At 35.5% G+C, this 16,088-nt stretch overlaps 2 protein-coding genes across 3 annotated transcripts; one reads left to right on the forward strand and one right to left on the reverse strand.

Annotated features, from left to right (window-relative positions):
• Window positions 1-5,618: 5,618 nt before the first annotated feature.
• On the reverse strand, window positions 5,619-7,414 carry LOC113352969. Its single transcript, XM_026596707.1, has 2 exons — window positions 7,040-7,414; window positions 5,619-5,765 (listed from the first exon to the last, which is right to left on the reverse strand). The coding sequence occupies exons 1-2, from the start codon at window positions 7,356-7,358 to the stop codon at window positions 5,686-5,688; spliced, it is 399 nt and encodes a 132-aa protein (XP_026452492.1). The 5' UTR covers window positions 7,359-7,414; the 3' UTR covers window positions 5,619-5,685.
• Window positions 7,415-9,462: 2,048 nt separating this feature from the next.
• LOC113352970 (GDSL esterase/lipase At4g16230-like) lies at window positions 9,463-11,264 on the forward strand. 2 transcript variants are annotated; one of them, XM_026596708.1, is made up of 5 exons: window positions 9,463-9,744; window positions 9,849-9,979; window positions 10,070-10,309; window positions 10,414-10,669; window positions 10,787-11,264. In XM_026596708.1, exons 1-5 carry the CDS (start codon window positions 9,486-9,488, stop codon window positions 11,017-11,019), a joined length of 1,119 nt encoding a protein of 372 aa, XP_026452493.1. In that variant the 5' UTR covers window positions 9,463-9,485; the 3' UTR covers window positions 11,020-11,264. The 2 variants fall into 2 exon arrangements, with proteins under 2 accessions (XP_026452493.1, XP_026452494.1); XM_026596709.1 differs by having other exon boundaries at window positions 10,070-10,264.
• The last annotated feature ends 4,824 nt before the right edge of the window (window positions 11,265-16,088 follow it).

A 16,088-nucleotide genomic window follows, 5' to 3' on the forward strand; every position in this document is an offset into this window, starting at 1 on the left:
TTCAGTACGTACTGGTGCTCGACGAGGTCTTGGCATTGTAGTAACAGAACGTTGCATGTCTCTGATACCAACCTGGCGCAGCGTATCAACGGTAACTCAGCTCAATCTAGAAATTTAGGTTAAAATTTCCAGAGACCTGACTTCTTGAATCGAAGAATTGAATCAGATTCGATGCAAGGATCTCGAATTGATGACAGAATTAAATCAATGCAAGGCTTTAGAGAAAAACTCTAGTTTAATATCTCTTAAAAACTGAATGATGAAAAAACTATCTTACAATCCCTTATTTATAATAACCTAACTTTCCTAAAAATCGAGCATCTAAAAAAAGGAAATCATAAAAGAAAAGGAAATCTAAAAAAAAGGCCAAAATTAGGAAAGGTATCAAGATGCTGCATCATAATTCCAATTGTGAGTTGTTATCATTAACCGAAGATTGAATATATGATTGTTGTTGTAGTTGAGCTATAGATTCAGCAACTGCAATTCTCTCCTCACAATCATCTTCCATTTTCACAAAAAAAATTTCACCCAAAAATATTTTTCCATCCTTCTACTCTCACCTCCCTCACACAAATTCAAATAAAAATACACACTAATTTATCCCCCAAATACTTAAGATTTTACTAATTATTATTAACCACTAAACCTGATTAGTGAGGGCTAGATTAGAAATTAAAAAAATAATTACATAAGGGGTGACCCAGATTTGATATTTGGATCCCTATTTTGTCATGTAGCTATATCCCCCAATTATTTTTGATATCCCCAATCGCGCGTTCCTTTTTTGTTGGGGATCTACTCATTAAGTCATATAGTTATTTGATTATATGGAGATTTGGGGCCAAATAACAACGGGCGTGGTCTTAGTTTCAACGATCACCAAACGACAAGGAGTATATTAGGTCATTTTTTTTCCTTCTTATTTCTTCCATCAATCAACAAATTTCAATTCATTCAAACCAAATTAGTGATTATATGTTTGCTTACAAGATTAACAAAAGCATCAAAATACATAAAAAGACATCAAAATAACTAAGACCCTAATACAAATAACAAGTGGGTTGCGAGGATAAAGAGTAATAAACCGCAGAGATACCCAATTTTTATTATGTATAAGGGAGAGATGATGGTATATTCCGGAAATAATTCCGACCATTTGATTTGATTGTATTCTTCCATGATAAGAGATGCTCCAAGAAAGGAGTATTTTTCCCATAAACGTGTAGATCCAAACGAACTTGGACGAGAGATTTTAGCTGGTCGATTTTGGACGAGAGATTTTAAAATTTTAATTTATAAGAGCATCTCCAATCGAAGGTGTAAATTCTATTTTTCTTGACGCAAAGGATTTTAATCCCACAACTAAACTAAATTCATTTCCAATTGTAGATCCTATAAGAATAAATTCAAAGGTCTTCAAACAATCCATTTACTGTTGATTTTTTATTTTTAATAGTTATTTAAATAAGATTAAATGGTTAAGATTTTATCACATAAGATATTTTAAGAGTTTAAATCCTATACTACCTAGTTAATTAGGTACGGGGTCCTATATTTTCTTGAAAAGACGAGGGTACCTAAATATACCACAATCTATTTTTTTCAACCTATAAATCCGATACCACGTCTGATCGTCTATGGACAAAGTCGAGACAATACGACAACTTGATATTCACTTGACAATAGTTATGGTACAAGACCTATTGTCTGTAGGATCAAAGTCAAGTGATTAGGATTAACCTATAAGTGTATTTACTTTTAATTATAATAAAATAATTATATTTTGGGGAAAGAAAAAATAAATCACACAACAAGATTTTGTTAACGAGGAAACCACAAATGCAGAAAAACCCCAGGACCTAGTCCAGTTTTGAATTCTTTTAGAATTAAGCCACTACACAAAGTACAATGCCAACTTCGTATAGTTGAGACCAAGTAATCTACCCCTAGTTACTTAGTTCCTTCAGTATCCCCGCGTCTATGACCTACCAGTCACGCATGTGAATCCCAAGACAAAAAAATCAATCTTGAGTTGCTTTACCGATGTAAAGTCTTAAACACTCAACTCTTTTTCATCGTTTCCTAACACTAAAGGAACAAAGATGTTTGGTATCTACTCCAATAATCTTTTAGAAAAAGATATGTTGAGTTGACAAAGGCTCTTCTGTTTAATTTAATAAACTCCTTTATCGGGTAAAATCAATCTGAATCAGTAACTTAGATTCAGATATTGAAAAATACCACCAAATGATTGTTGTCGATCTAAACGACTTTATGATTAGAAGAATTTTATCTAAGTCGGATCCCAGCCGATCAAGATGTGTACACAAATCACGAGATACAAAAATAAATAAGAAAAAATCTTCTTGTCTTCAAATCTTCAATTGCCTTTTAAAATAACCTGCACAACACAAACTTGAATCATTTTATGATCTATCACGCACATAACGGAGTCTGTTAACAATGGATTATCACAAGATGTCTTTAGATTTAAAAACAGTTCTAAAGATTCTGTCGATAATTTGATCTAGTTTAAGTGACACTTATTTCAGAAGAGAATGCTCTCAAGAATAATGAAACTAGGTGCAATCAAAGTTTCAACAATCGTTAGTCAATCAAATAAATAATCTAAAACTAAATTAACAATGCAATTATATAGTTTCCCACCAACGGTACTCGTAGAGATTCTTGATCCCGCAGAAGTCTTTAAACGACCGGTCGTAAGAGATCTCGCCTAATTAGGGTACTTTCCTCTCCGGATAGACGGCTCCACCAGAAACAACACAAATGAAGTTTACCTGTCTCTTAGGATAGTTTGCAAGAAATGCAAACTCAAGTATTTATAGACCAAGGTTGTTTGGACAACACGGAAATTCCAAAACCGAAAATATTCTCAAGATATGCAATAAGTAGTTAATTTTGGTTTTCCTATTTCCAACTAATATCCAGCATGTAATTCTGAAATCTCTCATTAGAAAATATCTAGTTTAGCACTTAACTAATATAACTTTCCAAGGGTTATGTTTTGATTTGCTGGAAAATCAAAAAGAATAAAATCAAAAACTCTTAATTAAAAGATTCTCAATAATTCGGATTGGAATTACCTTGAGTATCAATGAATATCTTTGGATAATAAAAGATTATATTTGTATTCATGTCCAAATTATGTCGAGATCTGGAACTTTCCTAATTAGCAAACCCTAATTCCAAACTCACACAGAACCGTAAAGTAATATGTGAATATGAAGGATCAGTTTTGCTCTTGGGACTGGTTCTACAAAGACTCCTAGCATAGGTTGAGATCGGTTCTAGCAAGTCTCCAAATATAGGTAGGGATCGGTTCTACATGACTCTCAACAATATATAGATAGGATCGGTTCTACCAAGACTCCCAATATAGATAAGGATCGGTTCTACCATAACTCCTAACAATATCTAGGATCAGTTCTACCATGTATCCAAGAACTACGTAAAGATCGGTTCTGCCATAACTCTCAACATAAGTTAAGATCGGGTCTACCAAAGTTATTACCCAGGTTTCAAATTGGTCATCCAAAAGATCTTCAATGAAAACCGGACCAAAACGCTTATTGATTTTCTTTCAATTACGAAACAAGTTTCGTATATGTACTTCCTTTAAACATATGCAATCAAATATAGTTTCCTAGGATGAAATCACACCTATATCCAATACACAATCAAGTAACGAGTTATATGGATTATGTCTATGTCACATTTACGAAGTTTAAAAGATAAGTGTTATACTTCGTAATCAAATATTCATCCTTGACACTTTGATCATACTAAGATGATCAAGTCTAATACTATAGTATTAAATATAACCTCACATGTTGTGTTTTCAATCTTAAATGACTTGAAAGCAACGATAGGAATGGAAACAAGTCAAGTTAGTATCACAGTACCTCAAGTGGAAGGATGATGTCTTCGTTGTAGTCGATACGTCTTCAGGTCTTCAGAGTAATACTTGTATGTCTTAACATTCCTAGACTCTCTAGTCTAACCTAAACGAAGTTGGTCTATGGTACATTTAATCAAGCGACTCTAGTTGAGTTTTGATACTAAAATATGACTGTTAGATCACTGCTCGGTCGAACTCACAAGTGTTGTTATCTCAAGCTTGTTTTCAAGTTTAGTTGACAAAACTATAAGTCTTGATTTCTAGTCTAATTATAGCTATGTCTCAGATTAGGATATAATGTGTAGTTGATCTTTAGACTTCACGGCATTCATCGATTGAAGACGAAGAACTACTAAGGGGAGCTTGTGGAACTTTATCAAAAAAAGGTATGTGAAGACTTGAACTCATCTATCACTCAGAAGTCTACTTCTATTCTATCTTCTATTGAGACAAAAGTCGTACAGCTATATAGACTTTATATTATACACATTTGATATTTTGAGTTGAGTTTAACTCGCTTACATATTTCTCAAAATATGTGTTGGTAAGTGATGTAGTTTTTGAGTGGTAAAATAAAGTTCGTTGCTCGGGTTCGTTGAGGTTGTTCATAAGTTTACAAATGATAATCATTATAGTATTACTCTTGAAAGTGGTGAGCTTTTACTGAAGAGATACATGGATGGTGATAAAAGACCGAAGAGATACATGGATGGTGATAAAAGACCGAAGAGATACATGGATGGTGATGAAAGAGATGTTCTACCGTTTAATATTCGAAGTTCTATGGAACTATATTGGCTTCTGAAGAAAGAAATAACGTAGTACATGCAGTTAGTTGACAGACCGTTTTGAGCTTTTTGCTTTAAAAGAAAAGTTGCTGGTTACTATAAGCCCATCAGTTGTTGTATCACGCTCACACAAACATAAAAGTATTCTCAGAGTGGCTGCTAGATGTGATCCTAATGGGCACTTAGCAATGCCGCACAAGCATGCATCTGTAAAAGAAGTATTCTCTTTTTTATCCGACATTAATTGGTTCTCTGCTAGTGGGCATCAAAAGAGTCTTTTCTTGCTGACAATTTAGTCACGAAGTTAGTTAGCTTAATTATAAAAGAAAACAAAGAACTGAGGATGAATTTTCAGGCACCCCTACCAATCTGCATAATTTACTAGTGGATTGAGCAAAGTGGGGAAACAGACCAAATGAATGACATCCGTTGTTCATCCTTAGAATGAGTACTAACTGAGACATATAAAGAAAAACGATTTAAGTTTGGAAAAAAGAACTCATAGGTGGTTTAACTTCAACAATCAACAGTCCCACTGGTTGTTGCCAAAATAAATTTACATCTTTCTGACATTGTTACAACTCTTCAAGTTCAATATAACTTTAAAACAAACTTCCCAATACTTACATATTTAAGTTAAGTTCGTTCTGAAATTTGACAAATCTTAGAATATCTCTTTGAGTTACCTTTTCTAATAATTCTAATAAGTTATACTCCCTCCGTCCCACTATTAATTGACCTAGTAGTACAATTTAGAAATGATTTATCTCTCAAAGTATACCACGGATATTCGTAAATTTTATATCATTGAAAAGCATTTTAAAATACCTACGTAACGAATATAATCATGAATATCAAATGATATAAAATGAATTATTAATGAGACAAAATCAAAAAATGACTAGGTCAACTAATAGTGGGACGGAGGTAGTATTTCCTTGTTCAGCATGCACAAAGCGCCTCAAACTTTTCTCATCAATGTCTAGGCTTTCTGGCTTTCTTCTTCTTCTTCTTATTATTATTATCCTTACTCTTACTCTGCTTCAATTTTTCACCTGCACTTGCAGAATCCCAAAACAGTGTAATCAGTTCAGGAACCTATTAACAAACTACCAACTTTTTATACCAAAGCATTAGAAGAGCAAAGCCTTAAAAACACAACACTTAAGCAAATGAAATCTCAAGGGAATTCGGAAGAAAATAAAAGAAAATGCAACATAGGTTTGAGATATTTTTTTCGCTGCGAGAGTTCGGTTTCCAGAAGAAAGCAGAATATCTTAAGGTGCACCGTTTTCTTTCATTTTGATAGTCCATGAACGGTAATATGAACTTGATGAGCGTGCACGTATGTTGCACGACCAGTTCAATGTGAGCATGAACCATGTTCATGCCTTGGACATTCTCGTATCTATGTTTCACCATGGGAAGCACCTTCTGCCATTGATCATTTGATATGGCCACCGGAGACTTTATGCTTTTATGATGTAGTATTTGTGAGACGTTGCTGATACTGCAACCCTACACTATACAGAAAACATTTGCACATTATACAGAAAGAATTGCTTTTGAAGGGCCCTTTACTAGTGGTGTAGCCCATGCTGTCTATTGGGGTCTAAAGAATAAATGCACCCTGACAATCATGAAAAACAGATATTTGGTTAGAAGAACCCTCTGAAATATGAAATATCCACTTTATGTCCAACAAAATTATAGGTAGTTAATTGAGCAGCTAGTATCTTTCACCAGATCGAATACACAAAGGGTAATGTTCTTTCGATCTTAACACAACACCAGAGAGATGTTTTAAACGAAACAATACTTACTTTCACCATTAAAAAAATAAAACCTAGCTACCATATTTCTGCCTTTCCTAAAAATCTAGATTCAAATCAATTCAAATCAACATGTGGATCATCCCCAAGTTGGCGCATGCCACGCTCACAGTTTAAAAATCCACTTATCCAGTCACAGTGACCTACCATACGCTTAAAAGCTTTTCTAGTTTTCTTAGTTAACTTTCATGTTCTTTCTTTTATGCGAAGATCAAGGATTAATGACAGGAGAAAAACTAATAGAGATTCATACCTTTAAAACTAAGGGAAACTCAAAAGAAAGTAAAAGAAAATGCAGCATAAGTTTTGCTGCAAGAATTTTGTCTCAACAAAAAGGCAGAGCAGAATTGTAAACCTGACTACTAGGGTATAAAGAATATACGCACCCTAACAAACCTAGCTTCTATATCTTTCTGCCTTGGGCTAAACTAATTGAAGAATGATTATCAAATACAGAAAACAGAAAAAATATGCCATCAATTGAATAGAAAATATACCAGCTGGTGGGAGTTTTTCTTTGGATAAGAACAAGGCGCCACAATAATGAACATTATTCTCCTTTGAAGAACTTTCATCATCGAAATTACGTCCAAGCGCTGCAAGAGATTTAGCAACAGCTTCGGCAACTGAAGGTAATCCTCCATTCTTTTCTTTTTCCTTTTCTCTTTCTTTTCGTTTCTCTCTTTCTTTTTCACATAAGAGCTCAAACTCAGGAGTATTTACTAGAGCCATGAACATTGCGACTGTACCTTTGGGTGCTTCTGATACTTCTCCTTCAGAATCCGAAGAAGAGGAGTAACGTGCAAATGAACCCATTCTCTCTCTATCTCTCTCAATTCTTATGCTGAAGAAAATTGCAATCAGAAATTTTGAAAACCCTAGCTTCCTTTTTTTTTTTTTCCCAGTTCACGATATATAAACACACACACAATAAAAAAGAGCTTTTCTTGGCTACCGCAAATGTATCTAAAGACTTAAAGGTATGGACAAATAAAACTTTCACGTTGAAGGTGAAGAAACTCTCGTTTTCTATTGGTCGAAATAGATCTTTTTTGAATTTTGTGAAACAAGCATTTTGGTGAGGACACTTGTCAATGTGTGATTGGTTTAGATTTAAAAAGAATAGGAAAAAGACTAAAAAAAGGAAACCAAATTCAATTTGGAATTCATGGCATGAAAATATTTAGGTGAGAACACTTAACAGTGTACGATTGGTTTAAAAATTACATACTTAAAAGGAAAACCTAACTTACCATGTTTGGAATTTTTTGGAAGTCCAAATTCAATTTGGAAATCGGTTAACAACTGTATTAGTACTCCTTTTTCCAAATTATTATATAAAGGGCAAAAAATCTACATATTTTCTGTGAAAATAAAAGGAAAAAATAAATAAAATATGCATACATTCTTTACCTATTTAATGTATTTGCCCCATCACACCAAATAAAAAATACATCGGTATGGGGGGGGGGGGGGGCAAAGCCCAACGCACACCAAATAAAAAATGCATCGCCACGGGTGGGGTGAAGCCCAACTCACACCAAATCAAAAATGCATTGCCACGGGGAAGGGGGAAGCCTCACGCACTCCAAGTTAAAAGGAGAAAATAAGTAAAATTTGCACATATTCTCCACCTATTTATTGTATTTGCACCGTATTTGCCCCGTTGCACCAAATAAAAAATACATCGCCACGGGGCAGGGCGAAGCTCCGCGCACACAAAATCAAAAATGCATCGCCACGGGACGGGGTGAATTCCCGAGCACACCAAATCAAGTATGCATTTCCACGGGGCGGGGAAAACCCCGCGCACACCAAATTAAAAGGAAAAAATAAAGAAAATCTACACATATTTTCCACCTATTTAATGTATTTTCCCCGCTATATCAAGTTAAAAATACATCGTCCCAGGGAGGGGTGAAATCCCGCTCACACCAAATCAAAAATGCATCATCAGCGGGAGAGGCGAAACCCGCACATAGCAAATCAAAAACATGGCCCGCACACACCAAGTTAAAAGAAAAAATATGCCCCATATGTAGCACGGGCACAAATCTAGTACACCGAATATTCGATGCATCGACTTTCTTTATGTTGCATGTTACTCAAGAACAAAAATCTAAAATTAATCGGGTAACACAGGGTTATAGAAATGGAGGGAGCTGAAAAGCTGGAGTGCCTTGCTAAGAATAGAGGTTATTTGAAAGTCATTCTGGAATCAGATTGTGAAAATTTAGTCAAGTCAATCAATGAAAATGAGTCTATAAACAGATTTGGTAACAGTGTGACTCAACTCAACTCCATTACTAAAGAAAAAAAGCAAGAAATGAGAAGTCTGGTTTGAATACATTCCACTTGAAATATCGGGTTGCATTGAACAAGATTATCATGTTGTAATTGGTTAAATTTTTAATGGATAAAAACCATAAAATATGGATGATAAAATCAGTTTAATTGATTTCACCTATTCAAACATATCAGGCATTTAATTTTGAACTGCTTCCTTTAATTCCATCCTCCAACTTCATTCCACCTATTTTTCTACGTGCATCCAGCTAGCGCATTCAACAAGAAACAAATAAGATCTAGTCGCATTCTTCAAACTTAATTTTTTTTTACATAACCCAGAATACAGATATTACAGTAAAGAATACAGATGCGGGTGGTGGGAGTTATGGGACTTGCGGTACAATTAGGTGGACACTGTACTGACTAAAAAAAAAAATAGTCGGGCACAGTCAGATTATCGGTGTAAGTGTAACCACTCATTCAGTTCCCACTTGGCATTGTGCATTCCATAACATTGTAGTAAATGTATAGACCAAATAAAGTTAATATCCCATCGAACTTACTAACTACTTGGTATCACCTATAAATTTCCGAACCATTGACGAACAACTTACTTTTCTTCGAACTTAACTCGAAGTACAGAGATATAGATCCATGTCTAATCATATTCGGATCATTTCATTTCCATCTATTCTCTGGTTTGTACTACTATTGCTCAGAAGCAGTTTCTCCGATGCTAAAACGGTACCCTTATTTTTCATTTTCGGAGATTCATTAGTCGATGCTGGAAACAACAATTACCTTCACACCATTGCAAAGGCTAATGTCAAACCCTATGGTATTGATTACACTCCATCTGGTGGGAAACCAACTGGTCGATTTTGTAATGGCAAAACATTTCTTGATTTAACAGGTTTTTATTTCTGGATATTACATTTTGATTTCCTTATAATATGGATACATTTGCGTTTTAACAATCAAAAATGATTGAGTCTGAACTTTTTTGCGCGTGATTAGTTGATGAATTTGGAGGTTCTTGTTATCCACCTCCGTCTTTGAGTCTCAGCCCAGATGACGACGGCACATTATGTGGAGTGAACTACGCATCATCTGGAGGTGGAATTCTGAACGATACCGGTGCATTATTTGTGAGTAGAATTTTCTGTCTAAGACTCAACGATTTGTTGTCTAGTGATAAGAATTTTAATCTGTTCTTCATTTTTGTGAATGCATTACAGTTAGAACGTATAAGTATGGATGCGCAGATAGATACCTATGCCAACACCCGACAAAACATGATTACAAATCTCGGCAGAGAAAAGGCAACAGAATTGCTGAAGAATGCTGTATTTCCTATTGTAGTTGGATCCAATGACTTCCTCGATAACTTCTTAACACCTATCATTGGTACACGGGAGTACATTCCTCAAGATGTATTTATTGCACAAATGCTTGATATGCACTACAGTCAATTAACCGTAAACATTTTTCCACACTGGTAGATTATTTTTTTTCATCACAAATTTAACTTAATTAAAACTAATACCCGTGACTGATTTTTTTGCTTCTTTTCTTGTACCAGCGACTGCACAGTTTGGACGCTAGATTTATTATCATATGGAATGTGCCACCAATCGGTTGTATGCCACTAGAGAGAAAAATGAACCCATGGTACGGAGGAAAATGTGCAGACAGTGCAAACGAATTAGTATCAGACTACAATAAGAAGCTGAAAGATATGATTACCGAACTCAGGCCAAACCTTAGTGAAGTAACCTTACTTTTCGTAGACGCCTACTACGTCTTATATGATTTACTTCTCCACAAAAGTGACTATGGTTAGTATATATATTGATTTAACGTTTGCAACGATTCAAGAAATTTGGTGCTGTTGAGTTATCCAGGGTCGGAATCTAATTAACTGTCGGATTAACGTTTTGCTTAAATACACGTAGGTATCAAGGTTGCAGGCGAAGGGTGTTGCACAAATGTTGGCCCAGTGGTAGAGTTGTTCCCATGCAAAGAGACGTCTACTTATTGCGAAGATCGATCCAAATATGCATTTTGGGATGAATATCATCCATCTGAGTTTGTAAACAGGTTAAGCGTGAAGAGATACATGGATGGTGATACAAAACATGTTCTACCGTTTAATATTCGAAGAGCTATGAAACTTCGTGGCTTCTGAAGAAATAAATTTCGGAGTACATTTTGCCGACAAACCCCGTTTTGAGCTTTTTGTTTTAAGAGAAAAAGTTATTACTACAAAAGTTGTATCACACACACATAAAGGTATTCTCAGAGTGGTTGCTGGACAGTAGTGCCGCACAAGCTATGCATTACTCGCCAAAATCTGTCTAAATGGTATAATTTTTTGAATCGGAATCAATCAGTGTCTAAAATTAATCTTCTTTGAAAATTCAGTTACTTACATGAAGGCAAAAATCGGGTGAATTGAGCATCTGTCATATGTTATATAAAATGTAGTTGAGATAATATCAGAGATGGATGGTAATCATTAATGTGGTCGTAACTGTGAGACGATTCTTACACCTTAGGGTGTTCACACATTTAAAGTTGGTTGAACTCGAATATATTCAATTATTAACATGCATAGAAACGTGCACTCACGTGAAAGCTAAAAAACACAGCAATGGTGGAGTACGACTTTCTGCACTCCCTTTTAACAGGGGTGCACATTCGGCACTAGGGCTGCACAAAATCGAACCATAACCGAAAATCGAGACCGGAACCGAAATTTTTTAACCGAACCATAATCATATTCTTATGGTTCATTAATGGTTGTTAGTTTCAGATAACCGATAATATCGGTTTCGGTTTAGGTTTTGAGATAAAACCGAACCAATAACCAATTGGTTAACCGATTAATAGTGACCATAGGATTAAATAATTTTAGGCCGTGGATGGGGATATTTAACCCTAATAACTTACATCACTCGACTCGACTGAGTCTTCTCTTCTTTCGTAGATATCAGAAAGCTCTTCCACTTCCAAATCAACCGACTGTGCTTATGATTTGGAGAAGAAATTGGTTCAGGAAGCTCTTTCTCGTGATTCTTCTGGTGCTGTTCAATCCAACTTCTCTTTGATTACTCCTATTTCTGGTGTCTTCCAGGTTTGATTTCTTTTTGAAACTTTGTAGATCTGGGTTTTGTTTCAGATTCCTTTAAAATTTTTTTACTAGAAATGGAGATTTGGGGGTTTTGAATCTGCTATTGAAATTACTGATTAAGTTTTTTTTTTAACTTTTTTTTTGTTTGATTTTTGTACCTTTATTCTTGATTTACAGGGATCTCTGCAAGTAGTTTGGTTGTGATTGTTGTCATGTTTATGTACAGATTTTGTGGGAATTTGAGGTTTTATTTGAACTGATTTTGATAAAGGTATTGCGATTGTATATTTGTGTGTATCATTTGAAATGATTTTGATATTATGATTTTAATTATGATATTAGGTTTTGTAAAATTGAAAAAAATTGGGGATTTCAAATTAAGGTCATTTAGGTTGATTTACACAGTGGGTTTTGCTTAATTTTTAATAAATTTTACAAGTTAATTCAAATTAAATGTATGGTTTATCACATTGCAGACTTGCCTTTTGACAATGCGAGGATCCAGTTCAACACCTACTGCCTCTGTTTCTTCTAATAAGCGTCCACCTCGACCTCCACCTAATGCAAGTTCAGATGGAGGTGCAAATTCAGCTGGAGGTGCAAGCGCTGCTAAAGATGCTAGTGTTGCTGGAGATGCTAGTGCAGATGGAGATGCAACTGAAGCTGGCATAACAGTGACAGAAACACATAGAAATAAGCGTAAAACCCCTGAAGATGCAACTGAAGATGACACAGAAGTGACAGAACCAAAGGGAAAGAAACGTTCTGATGTGTGGAACCACTTTGATATGGACCCCAAGCCTTCGAAATATGCAAAATGTCGCCACTGTAAGACAAAGATTGCAGCTCAGGGTACCAAGTATGGGACAGGTGGTATGAATAATCATTTGAAGATATGTAAAAAGAAGCCCAAGGAGGAAAAAGGACAGCAAACTCTTGATTTTCAACCGGCTAGGCTAGGAGAAGAAGGAAAATTGGTTGCGACAACTTTTAATCAAGATGCATGTACAAAGGCAGTGATTTTATTTGTGATTTTAGATGAGCAGCCGTTTAGAGTGGTTGAAGGAGAAGGGTTCAAGGAACTTTGTAGGGTACTTGAATCCAGATTCAAGATCCCTTCTCGTATGACCATTTCGCGGGGTGTATTAAATTTGTACGAAGCTGAAAAGGAGAAGATGAAGAACTACTTCAAGGAAAACAATGTGAGAGTTTGTCTCACCACTGACACATGGACCTCAAATGCCCAAAATAAAAGCTACATGGTTATAACTGCGCATTTTATTGATAAAGATTGGAAGCTGCACAAACTGGTAATCAACTTTTTCCAAATTTTAGGTCATTCAGGTGAAGTAATTGGGAAGATGTTAGAGGAATGTTTGTTAGATTGGGAACTTCCTGGGGTTTTTACTATTACGCTTGACAATGTTAGTGTTAATGATTTAGCTATTGATTATCTAAGGGAGGATGGTCATTTAAATGAGCAAGTGATTAGTTCAAATGGTGTACTGAATACTAAGTTTATGCAAGTTAGATGTGCTGCTCATGTGCTTGCACTTGTTGTGAATGCTGGCTTGGGAGAGTATCACATGGCTATTAAGAGAGTAAGGGCAGTGGTGAAGCATGTGATGAGTTCTCCTGCTCGGTTGAGTAAGTTTATGGATTGTGCTAAACAAGAAAAGATAGATTGCAGAAAAGGTTTAGTTTTAGATGTGGATACAAGATAGAATTCCACTTACATGATGTTGGAAGCTGCTTGTAGATATCAGAAAGCTTTTGAAAGGCTAGCACGGGAAGATAAGGCTTTCAAAAAGAAGTTTTGTTTCAATGAAAGATCCATCCCTCCTGTATTTTCTACTTCTACCGGTGCTAGTGATGATGTTGACATGGAAGAAGCTTGTACTATTGCTCATAACAAAGGCAAGAAGAAGGCCCCTCCTCCGCCTCCTATACATGCTCCATATATGGAAGATTGGGCCAATGCAAGATCATTTGGAAAAATTTTAAAGGTATTCTATGATTTGACTGTCAAGTTTTCTTACTGTACTCGTGTTACTTCACATGAGTTCTTGTTTAACGTAAGTGTCATTCATAGAACAATGAACACATGGGTAAAAAGTTCAGATCCATTTCTCTCTCTCTGGTATGGGCACTAAAATGCTAGACAAGTTTAATAAGTATTGGGGAGAATATGAGAAAATGAACACTCTCATGTTCATTGCTGTTTTGCTTGATCCACGTGAGAAAATGAAAGGTTTAAATTTTATTCTTGATACTTTAGATATCACGGGTCCGTCATTACGTAAACACTTATCGACTTATGTGAAAACTGATTTTCAAGAACTTTTCGAAGAGTACAAGTGTCTCTATGCAAATGATGAAAACATGTCTAGTGCCACAAGTGATTGTAATAATGTTACTCAATCTTCTGGGGTTACTGATGATGAAGATTCTGCGTATGCTAGTCTAATAGCAGAGAGAGCAAGAGAAGATGAGGAGGATGACAATGTTAAGGGGAAAACTGAGTTGGAGTTATATTTAGAGGAGAAACGTGAACCGAGAATTAGCCCTACCGGTGTTCAGTTTGAAATTTTAGGTTGGTGGAGGACTAATAGTACAAGGTATCCTGTATTATCACACATGGAGAGAGATATACTAGCCATACCAGTCTCTTCTGTTGCCTCGGAATCTGCCTTTAGTACTGGAAGGCGAGTTATTGATTCATATCGAAGTTCACTGCTGCCTAAGACAGTTGAGGCGTTGATTTGCACGCAAAGCTGGTACTTTACTTTACTTAGTTTCATTGGTTGAGGTGATAATGTAACATTCACATTAGAAATGCATATTCCAGTAAAAGGATCATCCTCAATTCCAGCTAAACGAATGCTTATTGTTTAGTGCTTCTCTACCATAGCGGTTGCTAATCTTGATGTTCTTAGTTACATTATGTACCATTGCACTGATCATGATTGAGAAATTCATATTTAGCTCGAGTTTGTGTACGTGCAGGTTACCATTACAACCTCATGTGGAATACCCAATTTCTACACATGCAAAGTGTATTCACTGTAACAAACTATTTTCTGTCGACCCTTTTAGGAATGAGATCTCTATGTTGATTTTCCATCTAAAGATGTGTAGTCAGTTATGATTATGATTTTTTGATGTTTTTTCGTTTTTGTTATTAAGGAGAAACTAGACTCTTTAAAATTTAATGTTTCTATCAATATGTATTGGAAGTTGGAACATTTGATGTATTTGAAACTTGAGTGACAGGTTCAGAAAAATTTGCCCGTCATTTTTGTGAGACTGACAGATATAAAAAATATCAGTGACTTAGCCGGTTAACCAAAAACCGAATGGTTTTATACAAAACCGAACTACCTTAATGGTTTCATTGGTTTTCATTATTGGAAACCGAGTAGTTCGATTTCGGTTTAATTTTTTTTCCAAAAACCGATGAAAACCGAACCATGTGCAGCCCTATTCGGCACTGCCTTATTGGATTGCAAGTTTAACGGGTGTTTTTAATGTAAACCATATTTCCCCCTTTTAATGCCAACAAGCCCAACGGAAAACGCTAACCTTTTTTCGTTGCTCCCGAACTTTTCGTCTGCGCACGAATTTTTGGTATGTGGCACGTATTATTCACCTACCACGTTTTTTTATAAATCTCCGTTGGATTTTTTCCATTTCTAATTAAGACCGTCGGATCCGACTACGCCTTATAAAGAAAACATTATTTCTCCATCTCTTGGTTTCGATCACTCGATTCTCTGTGGGATTGTAGCTGCTATACAAACAACGATTAATGGAGGAGATTACAAATTGGATCGATTGTATTGGTGGAGAAAATCGAAAACTTGTATTAGTTGAACGAATCAATTTCTGATCTTCTCCACAAGAATCTTCAAATAAGTTTCCAACGATTAATGGAGGAGACTATAAATTGAATCAACTGTTTCTCTTTTCTTCAATTAGGTATATACATGTCCTCATATCTTTTTCTTTATTATAAGCTATTCCCTCTGTTCCTTTTTAATAGGCTGGTTTTTATAAATAAATGTTTCAAAAAAATAGACTGGTTTCCTAATTGGGAAAGTCAAATGTTACTTTAATTTTCTGGG

Source organism: Papaver somniferum, chromosome 2 (genome assembly GCF_003573695.1).
Source record: "Papaver somniferum cultivar HN1 chromosome 2, ASM357369v1, whole genome shotgun sequence".
NCBI lineage: Eukaryota > Viridiplantae > Streptophyta > Magnoliopsida > Ranunculales > Papaveraceae > Papaver > Papaver somniferum.